This window comes from Capricornis sumatraensis, chromosome 19, assembly GCF_032405125.1.
Source record: "Capricornis sumatraensis isolate serow.1 chromosome 19, serow.2, whole genome shotgun sequence".
NCBI classification, from domain to species: Eukaryota; Metazoa; Chordata; class Mammalia; order Artiodactyla; family Bovidae; genus Capricornis; species Capricornis sumatraensis.
Window position 1 is genome coordinate 31218803 of NC_091087.1, and position 16234 is coordinate 31235036.

Here is a 16234-nt window from a genome sequence, read left to right on the forward strand (position 1 = left end):
AAATAGGAAGAACTTCTCCCCAAACAGACTGGTACTGGTACAATTTAACGGTTTAAAATGATTCGGTCATAATTAAGTTAGGAGGCCAGAACAACACAGTGCTGGGTTTAAGTCACAGCCCGTTCCTAAGCTCCGCATCACTAGAAAGGCTTAACATGTTAAGGATGTCATCTCTTCCCAAATGTATCAACTCACATATATAAAATTATTTCATACTATAAGACATATGTATGTAGGAAAAAAACTTATGCATGGACAGAAGTTTGGAAAAATATACATTATACTGTATATTCTAAACACCTACAGTAATTACCCCTAGGACATTAATTCACTTAGTTTTTTCAATATTTACTGAGCTTTACAGTAAAAGCAGGTGATCACAATTTACTTCCGTAAATAAATCAAATGTCCCAATACAGATATTTAATTTACTGGGATGAAATAAAATGATTTCAAGTTCATATGGAAAAATAAATGTTCAAGAAGAGCCAGGAAAAAAAAAGTATTAAACAAAAGGTGATAAAACCTGATTAAGAAAGAACTGACTAAAACCATCAAAACCAGACAATACAGACTGAGGATAGAAAACCAGAGCCTGGAATCAGACAAGCACAGCATTTGTAGAAATTTAACAGTGACAGAAGTGATAGTGAAACTCAGGGTTTGGGGGGAAGGTTTATTTGAGAAACTGAGGGCAGAACAGCTATGCTGCTGGAAAAAAGAAAACAAAAAAACGCTGGACTATTCGGCCAGTGGGTAACCTGGTCCACGCCAGAGCTTAGCTGGGCACACAGGAGCTATGTGACATGAAACAGTCCAAGAACAACGTAAGAAAGAGTGTAACTGCCAAAAGTATGTGACACAGGATAAGAGAATTAAACAGAAAGAAAAGAGGGACAGTGTCACGCGTGGTCCCTAAACACCACACATCCGAGAAGATGACGCAGCAAGTGGGGACAATCCAGTTCTCAGCTATGGGGGCCGAGTCCTGCCTTACGTAGCGAACGCAATCTTAGGCAGGACGCTGGAAAGGGGCCTCAATCAGCTCCTGGCACGGGGGCAATTTTGGCCTTTACAAACCCTAGGACAATGCTCTTCTCTTGCCTGGACCAAGGCACACAGAAAAGAACCAAAAAAGACTCAGATATCTCTGCTTCTCCAACACCAAAAAGCCTCTTGTAGCCCAGAACTTACCCTGTGAATCTCCCGGAACACCTGGGATACACGGAGTGGAGGAAGAAGTAATTCGTTTCAGGGTCTACAGGAGCCAAAGGAAGAATCTCCAGTGATAGCAACACCCGGTGCTGGGCCCGCGGGCCGCCTTACCGCATTAAACGTCACTCTCCTGATACACTTTCAAATGAGAGACGCTCAGACCAAGCAAGGAGTCTGCTCTCATCTACGCAATCACAGAGTATTTATGATGAAAAGCAAATGTGTTCACTTCTTTTTTTTTTTTTTACCCCCCACCCCCAACCCAAATGTGTTCACTTCTAAAGGAAAGTTTTCCACACTCTTTCTTTTGTACCTGGGAACATTTTAAACTCTGGAGAAATAAATGATCAACACTAAGTAGCTCTGGCTGCTCATGTGTTCTTTCAACTAAACTCAGTGATCTTCCTATCTGATCAATTGATTTATTCGACCAATATTCACTGAATGCAGTGCAGAGACTTATGAGGCCCAGTTGGAAAGGTATCTGCAGTCAGTGCCTTATGCCCAAATTAGAGCTTGTGTGAGGTATTAGGATGGTATAAGCTAAGTGTCCACCAATGATGGAGAAAAGGGCTTACTTCCCTAGGAAAAGGTGAACTGACCTTCCTCCCCATGCTATAGAACTGGAAAAAGGACAAGTACTTTTCAAAAGACCACAATATATTTGATTCCAGGGCAGAACATAGCTGCTTTCAGCCCCTACTGCTCTTAATACAATTCTAGAGATCCAGCTAAGGATGTACCTTACAAATGACAGTTTAAGAAAATTAATATATTTCCTTTTAAGAAAACAAATAATTCTGCTTTTTTGTGAAGTGCTTTATATTTAGTAACCACTATTATTTTCAGAATAACATTTCAGAAGAATATATACCCAATTTATAGTTAACACCTTCTTGAAAAGGGCTCCCCAAGTGACTCAGAGGTAAAGAATCCACCGGCCAATGCAGGAGATGTCGGTTCAATCCCTGGGTCAGGAAGATACCCTGGAGAAGCGAATGGCAATTTGGTTCAGCATTCTTGCTTACGAAATCTCAGGACAGAGGAGCCTGGCGGGTTATAGTCCATGGGCCCATAAGAGAGTTGGACGTGACTGCGTGTGTACACACACACACACCCTCCTTCTTGTGGGGGAAAGAAAAAATTAAACGTTAACTCTGAATCTACCCCAAACAACTCATGGCTTTGTTGAGGCACATGACGTGGCTTCTCAGGGAAGAATATGGGATGATACCACTTCACTCTGTGTTCACGCTGGCACACGTGCTTCTTAGAACTTCTGTAGCTCCCCAATTTGCAAGCCAGTGCCTCTGCCTCAGCCACTCCTCCTCCTCTAAAACACCACTTCTGGAGTCAGGCTCTGACCCAAACGCAACAGCGTTCCTGACATCAATGGTGGCAATTCTGAAGTTTCAAGGATTCACCCTTTCTGCCTTGCTTCTCCGGGAAACTAATTCCTTCTGCCATCTCTGCTTCAAGCTTTCTCTTGAGGAAGTTACTGAAAGTTCTGATTCTCTGTTAACTCTGAATAACGAAGGATGAGAGGGAGAGTCAGAGAAATAGTTTCAGTAGGAACCAAAGCTTTCCTGGTGGCTCAGGCAGTAAAGAATCTGCCTGCAATGCAGGAGGCCAGGGTTTGATCCCTAGGTTGGGAAGATCCTCTGGAGAAGGAAATGGCAACCAACTAGTATTCTTCCCTGCAAAATCCCATGAACAGAGGAGCCTGGCGGGCTACAGACTATGGGGCTGCAGAGTCAGACACGACTGAGCGACTTAAACCACCACAAGAGCCAAAGCACCTGATTTCTCTTCTACACACATTTTTTGGGAGGATTTTTTCAAACAGCCTTCACAAGAACAACAGAATGTTTATGGGGGCCGGCCTGAATTTTTTCAATTAGATCAAAAGAGCTGCATTTATTAATAAATAAGCGACAAGCTAAATTAGAAAAGTGTTCTTTAATCTTCATAATTATATGCTTCACTTATGATTTATTTTCTTAATATGTGTGACTACTGGCAGTCAATTAGCTAATGATAATGTTTCCCATGGAAATCAATGGTAAATAACCATGTTACTTAATTAACAGTTTGCCTTTTGATATTTTTTGTAACAAAATAAAGGGCATCCTCCTGCTGCTTTCCATTATCTTCATCTGCAAGATGAAATGAAGGATCAGAAGGGTTAAGTACCTTGCCCAAGGCTACAAAGCTGAAAAGTTGCTCAGCTGGAATTTTAACCCAGAGGATCCTATTTCTAATCCATATACTTCATACTCCTCCACTGAATAGCATAATTTCTATAAAATTGCACCAATGGTGTCAAAGAAAGACATTAACACTGTCGTCTCTTCCGATCTTTTTAAAAAACAAATTGGATGATGTTTAAGGTATAAAAAAGGTAAAAAGAAAAATAAAACAGGTGTCTTGCTGTCACCTGTTCTTCAAAGTGGTTGTACCAATGTACAAATTACATTAAAAGGTAATAAGTTTCCAAGGTCTCATCCCTACAACATAGGATATTGCCAGATTTTAAGAATTTCACCATTCTAACAGCTATCATGATTGAAAAAGATATGCATTTCCTTGATTACGTTCACATCTAATGAGTCTGCCACAGTTTAGGCATACTAGAAACATATTTCTCCCTCCAACATCACACCTTCCTCTCAACCACATCGTTTGTCTTTTCTGAAAAAAACCAAGAGATATTGAGCCTTCATAATTACTGCCACTACTCAAAATCACTTCAAACTATTTCAAGAGTCTTTACAAATACTTCCTTTTTGGAAATTAAAAAAAAATTCTATTGAACCATTTACTCTCTCTCCCAAGACTATAATAAATATCTTCCTAGCCAAATCTTTGTGCACAATATTAATAATTTCCCTCTGAATCAATTCATAAAGGTAGCACTTTTGGGTCAAAGGATATGATGATTTTCCAAGATGTAATTATCTTTAAAACTCTTGATACATATGCCAAGTGGTACTCCAACGGAGGGTAACAATTCAGGGGTATATGAGTGTATCTTGACAGTCAGCCGTCAGTCAGCTGGACAAAACTGAATTTGGCCTTGTCAACCAGACTACTGTGTGACTCATCACAGATATCTTCCTTAACTGCATAAGCCATTTACAGAAGTAAAATTATTTCCCCATTCGGCAGGCATTAAAAACACTAAGAGGTCCAGTGCCTCACCGTCAGTTTTTTAAACTTGACCTTTGCTTCATCCATCACCACCTACTCTTTCCTGCTTCCTATATCTGACATTTGATTTGTTAGTATCTTGGCAGCTTAGTTAACTTCCAGGCTCCGACTTCCCTGGCCTCCCCAGGGTTGGCATGAAAATTATGCAGACCCAGCTCACAAGTATGTTTCCAATATCATCTGAAGTGGAATACGACCTGCAGTACATTCACTACTATGTGTTAAGTTCTAAATACAACTGTTCACTTTTTCAATTACTGTATCTGAAATAGGCTTGGCCGGTAGGGCCAAAATCAAATAGAAACGAGGAAACCACAACAAGCTGACGAGCTGAGTCTGTCGAGGTGGCTCAGTGATAGGTGAGCTCGCCCCCTCCCTGCCAAGTAGGTCTTGGTGGTACTTCCTCCAGGTTTACACCTGGGACAGCTCCAGAATGTCTAAGAATAGTCTACAGTCCCTCCCTGACGGGTACTAGACTCAGGGCAAACCTCTATTGCTATATCTGAGCAATCCTCACTAAACATCTCATCTCCATTTCTTCCCAAACCATCTAGCAGTCCCAACTAGTCAAGGTAAAATCCTATGGTGGTGTTCAGTCACTCAGTCGTGTCTGACTCTTTGTGACGCCATGGACTGTAGCCTGCCAGACTCCTCTGTCTATGGGATTCTCCAGGCAAGAATACTAGAGAGGGTACAATCCTATGATCTAACAGCTAGCAAAAGTTCACTGTGGTTTCTCCGTAAGTTATCACATGCTTTGAAATGTTCCAAATCTTCCTTCCTCTTACAGTCAACCAGGTCTTTCACACTGTTGAGCTGGAGAGGTTGCAGTCTAGATACCACTCACCACCGGAGCTGGCACTGCACCCTTCATCTTTCCCCTTTCACGGCCTCTTTTTCACTCTGAAAAACAGCTAGCATCGAACTGTCTCTCTCTCTCTCCCCACCTTTGCTTTCACCCAACCACTCCTTCAGACTATTAACCCACAGCTTGCCTTTCTTTACTGAAAAACTTCCGCAAAAATCACTTCAATTATCTGTTCCTTTATTTCCTCTGGCAAGCTAGTCTCTATAACTACCATGTAAGAGTAAAAGAGAAATATAGTATTTGGAGATGGATACCCTTCACATACTCGTTTGTTCTCATATAATGTCTAGAGTGGTAGCAGGCTAATTAACAGTCAATTTTTAGGTTATGGAGTTGTATTCATCAACTTATTCAAAAGATGTTATGCAGTTTTAGCCAGTTACTCCAGTGAGTAAAAATGTGGATTCAACAGACACATCTGAAAATGAGCATTTCACTAAACCATATGGTAACAATTCCATCCGAGGTAACAGACAAGAGGGCTCCAGCCATCCCATAACCTCAACTGCCTCAAGGCTAAAAGGAGCAACAGCTTGTCACATTTGTTATGTACAACTGTAGTACGCGGGTTGAAAAGTGCTGAATTAGAGGACATGTAAAAATGTAATAAGAATAAAAATGCTGCATATTAAAACTAAAGAAATCTAGCCAAAGTTATCAGTAAGATTCAGGCTATGAATACTTTCACTTGGAAAAAAAAAAAGAAAAAAAGATGAGCCAACTCTTCTAAATAAAAAAGAAAGAGACAGTAACAATTGACAACATTATAGAATCACAACCTGGCAACCAACCAGGTATAAATTTCTTTTAAATGTAAACTGGTAATTTTTTTTGTTTGTTTTTTGCTGTGCCACACAGAATGCAGGATCTTAGTTTCCTGGTGAGGGATCGAATCTGTGCTGATGCAGGTATAAGCTGCTTTCTTGAGGTTTAATCAAACTTAAGAGCCAAAAATTCTTGTGTTGATAAAACTATTCTGCAAAACAAGAAACAACGAAAATATCCCCTAATTTGTTATTCCTGAATATAGCTTAGTATAAAGCTGATATTTAAACTACACAAATATAAAATATTCAAAAAACTATAGACTGGGCAAACTTACAAATACTATAAACATTTTACAGAAAAAACTACCAAAAAATTGAATTCACTGTTCTATTAACATATTGAAATATACTCATCAAATAGTTTATCCCAGGAATATAAAGCTGGTTTGATATTAGAAAACATATTAAAGTAATTCACAATGTAAGTGGATCAAAAGAGAGAAATATCTATCACCTGAAAGAAGTGGAAAATACCACTTGATAAATCTCAACATCAACCCACATTTAAAAAATTAATCTAGTAAGCAGAAACAAGAAGATACTTTATTTTCATCATATAGACTAACCAAATCCAATCTGACGGAAACACTGTTTACAGGAATTCCTCTACCTTAAAAGAAATAAGACACTGTTCTCACACTACTCTTCAACATTGTTCTAAGAGTTACAGAAACCGCACTGAAACAAAAGGGAAAAAGCTATAAATGTTCTGAGAAGAGATTATCTCAGAGAGAAAACTAAACAGGCTATAAAACTGTACAGAAAGTATGATTTTTTTGTATTAAAAGTATACTACAGGGATTCCCCTTGTGGCCCAGTGGTTAAGAATGTGCACTTCCTCTGCTGGGGGCACAGACTCGATCCCTCACCAGGAAACTGAGCTCTTTCACTCTGCAGCACAACAACAACAAATTACCAGTTTACACTTAAAAATCATCGAAGGTAAATTTTGTGTAACTACATTTTCATCACAATTTAAAACCTAAGTATACACATGTAGAGATTTTAAAAAAGATTGGTGGCTATCCCTGTGTAAGAGAGAATTCTTATTTGGCTTCTCTGACTTCTCAAATAGATCTCTATTGTGACCCACATTATGCTGAAAACTTTTAAAGATGATTATCATATTCTATAGAAATTTCTCCAGAATGACACTGTCCAAAATGGTAGCCATTAGTAACATGTGGTTACTGAGTTCTTGAAATGTGACTGGTGCATTTGATGAAGTAAGTTTTCATAATGTTATCTGATTCTCATCTTTAATGGCATATGGCAAATGGCTAACAACCGAACAGTCTAGCAGAGGGTAGAAAAGATGGAAGTTTCCCATTTTGGAATCACCATGACACAAAGAAAATAATGGTAATTTTATTAATCATACAAGAAAAGTCTGTATGAAATACTGGGAAATTGAATATAACAGTGTATGAAGAAAATATGCAATGCTCAAGTATTATTTTCTTCCAGAAACACAAGACATCTTAATAATCAGGAAATAACTAAATATAATTCATGACATCAATTATAGTTAGGAGAAAAGCTCTATAACCCTGTCTTCAGATGCTGAGAAAGTATCAGTAAGATTTAAGTATTTATTCCTGATTTTCAAAAATCTCAGAACTTTCCCAGCATGATTAAAAAATACGAATCTTTGGGCATCAGCAAACCTGTAACTAACATACTAGGAATATTTCCATTAAAGTCAGAAGGAACAAGACAGATGAGCAGAGATAACTATTTTATCATACCTTTACAGGCAATATAAAAATAAAAAGAAATAAGACAATTATTATAAAATCGGAGAATAAATTATCTATAAAACAAAAGTTATTAAAAATCAGCTGAAACTATTAATACTAAGAAATGAATAGTAAGGCTCCTGGTTATTCTTTCCAAGTGCAAATGCTGATAATAAGTATATTTAAAAGAAATCCACTAGTAAGTGAATTTAAAGTATTATAAAAGTACTACAAAGGCTTAAGAGTCACAAAATGTTGAGCTTTCCCTTGAAACAATCCAATCAAATCTGCTAGTAAACTCTTCAAAGGTTTCTGACTCTTCAGTCATTCCACATGAGTAAGGATACAAATACTCTCTCCCCATTCAATGCACACTGACTTCCTATCAACCCAGCAAACAACCATGGCAAAACTAAAACCATTTCAGAAAAAGGCTAATTAATATTTATTTTCTTTATGTTGAAAAAAGAACTATCATGTTTCCTCTTGGAATATGCCCCTGAAATGTTAAAGAGTTAACCATATGGAAGAGATCTAAAAGTGTACGAGAGAAAGCTAAAGATTGGGAATCCTAATTCAATTTCCCCTCACATTTTAATAGGAGCCTGGAGCAAACATTTATTTTTAGAGATACTCTCAGCAGAGAACTGAACAAAAGACTATTGTGTGTTCAACCTGGTAAGGTCTCTGCGGTTCCATCTCCACCAACTTTTCAAACATCAGGTTGGAGTTAAATGATTTTCAACTTTCAATTGACTATTTCCAGACCATAAAATCTAACCACACTTATCAGACGGCTCCAAGTATTCCAAGTGAATTATAGCTGAGTTCAAATGTGAAATCTGCATTTTTCAAGTGCCAGTAAAAGAACTTTACTTTAGACTTTGACTCTAAACACTGACTTGCTCAAGAATGCCATATAATGTTTTCATTTCCTTCTCCAACAAAAATTTTCATCTGCAGCTGATAAATCTGACTTGGTATCATTTTGGATGAAAAGCATATGGGTATCAGTCTTATCACTCTACGATTTTCTTATTAAAATAAGAACTGTACCTTTTTCCCTAAGTTAACAAGAATAAAAAAGATGAAGTTAACAGGCATGCCTGATCACTATAAACAAAGTCTCCGTTTGTAGTATGTGTCCAGCCACAGGCCTGCTACAATGTAAAAAGAAAGAAGAAACCATCTTTGATCCATGGTGTGGTCATCTTAAAACATGTCCTCGAATTCTCTGAGGTATCTCCCATTTAAGGTGGAGCTAGTTCCCTCCCTGTGAGTCTGGGCCAGGCTTAGTGACTCTTACCTCTTGATGAAGAAAATGTGGCAAAAATGAGGCTGAAGGCATTACGGGCTAGGCCACAGAGGCTGATGCAGTTTCCTCCTGGGATGCTCAGCTGCAGAACCCTATCAGTGTGCTGCAAGGAAGCCAAGCAGCCATGTGCCAAGGTCACACGTTCCAGCCCTAGTGGCACATCCACACAAGGTCCCAGCCAACAGATAGCACCAGTCAGCAGACACAGGAGTGAATAGCACCTTCACAGGATTCAGCGCCCAGGCTTTGAGCACTTCAACAGACACCGTGTGGCATGGAAACAAGCGTCCCACCAAACCTGCCTGAATAGCAGATTCATGAAAAATTTAAGACTGCCTTTGTTTTAAGCCACAAGGCTTTGGGTCGTTTGTTTTGCAGTAACAGATAACTAGAACATGTAGACTAATACAACCATATTCGGCCATTCAGTTTATTCTCCTCATTCACACCCCACCCCATCCCACTCTCCCCCTGCCCCCTCCCCTCCCTGCTCATCCCCTATGACAGGAAAACTTTTTAGTTAACAACAACAACTATGCCGGCATACCTGGTCTCAGTCAGCTCACTCTAGAAACCCCAGCCAGAACCCCAGCATTTATTACCCTTGCTGGCAATCAGCTTTCTCTTATTCTGCTTGCTTCTCACCTCTTAACACAACCCCTGTCGGGCCTTAAACTTACTCCCCACTCTGAAAGGTTGTATTAAACACCTGGCTTATGAAACTGCTAGTACTGCTACATATACTCCAGTTTTTAAATCAACGAACAAGTGAAATTTGCTTTACAAACTGGTAACTAGTTCAAGATGTTTTGATGGAGCCACTGAAATGGGTTCTCAACCCAACCTAGTAACCATATCAAAAATGTACTGTTCCTCTAATGAATACTAGGAAGAGAAATGTCCTAATAACTGACCTAAGATTTTTCTTTAAAAAACACAAGCCTGAAAAGTTAAAGCTAGAGGGGACCTTGGAGATGATCTAGTCCAGGACTTTTTTTCAATCAGTGGTATACTGACATAATCCAGGGACAATTTTTATGACAAAAGTACTAAGCATTTTTATCTCACTCTATCCTCACTGAAATGTCAACCTGCCATAATATAATGGCAATGATAAACTTGAATTCTGTTTGTATTTTATTTTTAAATTAGTTTGTATGTATCTTACAAACATGATGTACATAGGATTTTGTTTATATTTTAGAGTACAGTAATAAAATGTATCCATACAATGCTGTTTAATGTTCTATCCTTAAAGTTTATATGATAAATATAATAAAAGAAGCTCTGAAAGTCTGTAACAGTCTTAGAAAAAAAATTAAAGTAGCTGTTCTATTTTTACAATAAGATTGTTAGTAAAAATTACTCTAGTCCAGATTATTTTGGAGAGCTGGGGACCAGAAAGGTTATACAATTGGCCTGAGGCTATATACTACTTAGTGGCAGAACTATGAGCAGAATTTTGGTATACTCGTGCTTTACAGTCAAGCACAGGGCTCAAAGAGATCTAGGTTAATAGAAAACAATTTCTGCATGCTTCAGTTTAGAAGGTAAGCTGAAGTGGCTGGTTGGATTTCAAACCCTTCAATGTTGCATTTATAACCACTCTGGCAGACTATCTTCCTCCCTAATGTAAAGAAACAGAACCGTAACAAAAGGGCTTCAGGCAACACTAGGCAAATGTGGAGGAAATGTGGTTGAGAGTGTGGACAGGCTCTTCAAAAACCATTCACCATTCCATATCTCCTGCCTTACTTGTAGAGACTATAAGAGACTCAACCTTTGGCTTTCACTGCAGCTAGGGGTGACCACATGACAAAATCACAAAGAAGCAAGGATATATACTACAATGGTCACTAACAGGGCATTTCTTCCCAAATAAAAACACCAGCGCTTGCTCAACAGGAACCCCAGATGTGCCAGACTTAACCCGTTAGCCCTGGATTATGGGGAAGTCCAGGGGGAAAAAAGGTGCCAGGTAGTGGGCGTCAGGGAGCAGTGCCTGCTAATTCCAACCTCAGGTTGTGGTGTTTCCGTATGTTAAGACTGGCACCAGTGTGTGCTGGCTGAACACCAGCTCCGCTTCCCACCTGCCCACACTTCCCACATCCAAACCGCTGAATTTCCTCATCACTCCACAGAGCAAACCAGACCTTTTCATCCTAAACATATCTTAGTTTCTAATTGCCTACTGAGAGAGGTAAAACCTGGCATAATGGAATAATCAGAACACACATGACAACTGATATTTAGGAGAGATGTATAAAGCCTCTATTTATGAGCACTTCTTTGTAAGAGATATTTTAGATATCTGTCTAATAGACCATATATGGGGTAGTCACTGCCAAAGGGTTTTAAAGTAACATCAACCAAACCATCCAAAATAAATAAACTAATGACCACAAAAATAAATGAAACATCAGTGCTGTGAGAAGGCCTTTGGCCCGTGTGCCCTCTTCCTGCAAGGAATGTCGATGCAGATGCCATCTTGGTTCCATGGGGACAAAGCCCCAGGCTAAGGATAGCGAACAGGTGAAGACAGGGAACCTGTTCCTCGATGACATAATTACAGCCACGGCATCAGTCCTTAACTGTCTATCCTCTACCCTGATCTTCCCACTGAGGGAAACTGAAGACTATGCAATTGGTTTTTTGATCACTGGCAGTTAGACACAATCCTAATGAATCACTGCAGATGGTGATTGCAGCCATGAAATTAAAAGACGCTTACTCCTTGGAAGGAAAGTTATGACCAACCTAGACAGCATATTCAAAAGCAGAGACGTTACTTTGCCAACAAAGGTCCATCTAGTCAAGGCTATGGTTTTTCCAGTGGTCATGTATGGATGTGAGAGTTGGACTGTGAAGAAAGCTGAGCGCTGAAGAATTGATGCTTTTGAACTGTGGTGTTGGAGAAGACTCTTTGAGAGTCCCTTGGACTGCAAGGAGATCCAACCAGTCCATTCTGAAGGAGATCAGCCCTGGGATTTCTTTGGAGGGAATGATGCTGAAGCTGAAACTCCAGTACTCTGGCCACCTCATGCGAAGAGTTGACTCATTAGAAAAGACTTTGGTGCTGGGAGGGATTGGGGGCAGGAGGAGAAGGGGATGACAGATGTTGAGACGGCTGGATGGCATCACTGACTCGATAGACGTGAGTCTGAGTGAACTCCGGGAGTTGGTGATGGACAGGGAAGCCTGGCATGCTGTGATTCATGGGGTTGCAAAGAGTCAGACACGACTGAGCGACTGAACTGAACTGAATGCTTCTACAAAATATATCTCACTTTTCTGTTTAATTCATTTTGTCCCAAAGTTGTGTGTCCATCTTATTTTTTTAACAACTGAATTTGGTAAACAAATGTTTAACCAACAGGCACCTTTACCAACACCCTAGCTCCTACCACTGCTCCCAAATAACTTCAAAAAATCAGTAAAAGACAGTGAGGTATTTCTCTCTTCCCCAAGATGAAGAAAGCTTTAATCTGTGGTAGGTCTCCTGCAGATAGCAGGGTTACGGCTGCCTTAGGAGACAGATGAGAGAGAGAGATGGTCTCCCTGCTCATAACACAGCTGGCCTCAGGGCTGAGCAGCACATGGCAATCTAGAAACAGACAGAAAGAAACCAGAACTACTGCACACCATGTTCCTAACCTTTGCTGGGGAGAGAGCACAAGCAACGACCCTTCACTGGAGGGGATACGACAGAAACCACGCACTGACCCCTTCTTCAGAACTTCTCTTTTCACTTGAACGTTGTGTTAGAGATCTTCCACTTCACCTTCCATTTCAGAAACAAAATTAACTGAGTGTGAGGAATACAGGAATCAGGAGGAAGGCTTATAAACAAGGACAGAGTGCTTTCTATTCACCTTCCCATGTCCTTCCTGATAAAAAATGTTTGCTGGTTACGGAAGCTCATAAGTCATGTCAATTGTTAGGGTTCAACAGCATTTTCCAGAGGGGGTGAAAGGAATGGGTAACACTGAGGAGAGGCTAGAAATTCATGCCCCTGAAAAAAGCAATGAAAAAAAAGTTTTTAATTACGTATTTCTGCAAGGGAGCATCAACACACAAATTTCTTGGACTAAAGTGGACAAAATCCAGCAGCTCCAGACCAGCAGTCTAGACCATTTCTCTACAACATGAAAAGAAGCTGAAGTCCAAGAAGTCCCCCCATAAATAGCTCTACATCTGACAAGTACTCCAAGGGTTCAGAATGGGACCCAGCATTCCATATCACACTCAGAGCGACTATGATGATCCAAGGAAAATTCCTTCATCTGATTCAAGTTCATACTGAGGACCTTTAAAAGTGAAGTCTGCAAAGAAGTAATGAACATTATGGAGATGAGGAACAGTATTTATGAATTTATAATATAAAACAACATTCAATGGATTAAAAAATCCTGGAAGAAGACAGACCCTTTTATCAAAATAGTTTCTGATACTTTAGAACCAGAAGTGTCTTATTCATCTGAACTGACTTTACTATGAGCACAAATTCTTTCTCATCCCCAAATGAATGGAACCTCAGCTTATTCACTGATTTCTTAAGCAGTTACTTTTCTTTTTTTTCTAGAATAATTTATAGCAAGTTTCTGCTGTATATGGGCTTCCCTGGTAGCTCAGTTGGTAAAAAAATCTGCCTACAATGCAGGAGACCTCAGTTCAAGTCCTGAGTTGGGAGGACACCCTGCAGAAGGGATAGGCTGCATACTCCAGTATCCTTGGGCTTCCCTGCTGGCTTAGAAAGTAAAGAATCCTCCTGCAATGCGAGAGACCTGGGTTTGATCCCTGGGTTAGGAAGAACCCCTGGACGAGGGTATGGCAACCCACTCCAGTACCCTTGGCTAGAGAATCCCCATGGATAGAGAAGCCAGGTGGGCTCCAGTCCAGGGAGTTACAAAGAGTTGGACGTGACTGAGCGACTAAGCATAGCACAGCACTACTGTACATGCTAATTACTGAAAGGCACTAAGTAAAAACCAAAGGACATGACCCCAAATAAATAATCAAAAAAAGAGACGAGAATGAGATCCAAGTCATTTCCCTCAGAGATCTCACGTGGTTTGGGTGACATGTCAGGCCACGTCTTGGAACGGGGCACAGATGTGACACACAGCACCACCCTACCGAGCACGTTTCCTGGAGGCACCTCCTCGAGGTCTTCCAGCTCCCTTCCCATCAGAAGGTACAGGTGCTGCAACGTACAGCATGCCATGTGGGGGACCGGAGGAAGGTCCTCCAGTGGAGCTGAGAAGCCTAATGGCACCTGGGCAAAAAAGAAAAAAAACAGAAGCTAAGTTAGGAGACATCAAAGGAAAACAGGTTTGGGTTAATACCTACAAAGTTACTTTGATTCATAAGTAAGATATAGTGTAGTCACATTTCATGTAAACCCAAAACATTCAGATCTGAAATGGTGTGATATAAAAATAAGTCTCAGTTTATGAGTAAATTCTGAACTAGAGAGACTTCTCATATACATAAAGCCTGTCAAGAATTACACATCAAGTTTATGATTTATCTCTAACACCCAAAAAAGATGTCCTTTTCACTATAGGGAACTGGAATTCAAAAGTAGGAAATCAAGAAACACCTGGGGTAACGGGCAAATTTGACCTTGGAGTACGGAATGAAGCAACACAAAGGCTAATAGAGTTTTGCCAAGAGAACACACTGGTCATAGCAAACATCCTCTTCCAACAACACAAGAGAAGACTCTACACATGAACATTACCAGACGGTCAACACCGAAATCAGACTGATTATATTCTTCGCAGCCAAAGATGGAGAAGCTCTATACGGTCAGCAAAAACAAGACCAGGAGCTGACTGTGGCTCAGATCATGAACTCCTTATTGCCAAATTCAGACTTAAATTGAACAAAGTAGGGAAAACCACTAGACCACTCAGGTATGACCTAAATCAAATCCCTTATGATTATACAGTGGAAGTGAGAAATAGATTTAAGGGCCTAGATCTGATAGACAGAGTGCCTGATGAACTATGGAATGAGGTTCGTGACATTGTACAGGAGACAGGGATCAAGACCATCTCCATGGAAAAGAAATGCAAAAAAGCAAAATGGCTGTCTGGGGAGGCCTTACAAATGGCTGTGAAAAGAAGAGAAGCGAAAAGCAAAGGAGAAAAGGGAAGATATATGCATCTGAATGCAGAGTTCCAAAGAATAGCAAGAGATAAGAAAGCCTTCCTCAGTGATCAATGCAAAGAAATAGAGGAAAACAACAGAATGGGAAAGACTAGAGATCTCTTCAAGAAAATCAGAGATACCAAGGGAACATTTCATGCAAAGATGGACTCAATAAAGGACAGAAATGGTATGGACCTAACACAAGCAGAAGATATTAAGAAGAGGTGGCAACAATACACAGAAGAACTGTATAAAAAAGAGCTTCATGACCCAGATAATCACGATGGTGTGATCACTCACCTAGAGCCAGACATCCTGGAATGTGAAGTCAAGTGGGCCTTAGAAAGCATCACTACGAACAAAGCTAGTGGAGGTAATGGAATTCCAGTTGAGCTATTTCAAATCCTAAAGATGATGCTGTGAAAGTTCTGCAGTCAATATACCAGCAAATCTGGAAAACTCAGCAGTGTTCACAGGACTGGAAAAGGTCAGTTTTCATTCAAAAGAAAGGTAATGCCAAAGAATGCTCAAACTACTGCACTATTGCACTCATCTCACACACTAGTAAAATAATGCTCAAAATTCTCCAAGCCAGGCTTCAGCAATACGTGAACTGTGAACTTGCAGATGTTCAAGCTGGTTTTAGAAAAGGCAGAGGAACCAGAGATCAAATTGCCAACATCTGCTGGATTATTGAAAAAGCAAGAGAGTTCCAGAAAAACATCTATTTCTGCTTTGTTGACTATGCCAAAGCCTTTGACTATGTGGATCACAATAAACTGTGGAAAATTCTGAAAGAGATGGGAATACCAGACCACCTGACCTGCCTCTTGAGAAATCTATATGTAGGTCAGGAAGCAGCAGTTAGAAGTGGACATAGAACAACAGACTGGTTCCCAATAGG

General features: G+C 40.0%; 1 protein-coding gene across 2 annotated transcripts in view; it reads right to left on the minus strand.

Annotated features, from left to right (window-relative positions):
• Positions 1–16234, minus strand: part of EFL1 (elongation factor like GTPase 1) — a 111632-nt gene that overhangs the window by 60134 nt on the left and 35264 nt on the right. For both annotated transcript variants that reach the window (XM_068990936.1, XM_068990937.1), the window contains exon 15: positions 14311–14449. In XM_068990936.1, coding sequence (XP_068847037.1) covers positions 14311–14449 — 139 coding nt within the window. The remainder of the gene's footprint in view (positions 1–14310; positions 14450–16234) is intronic.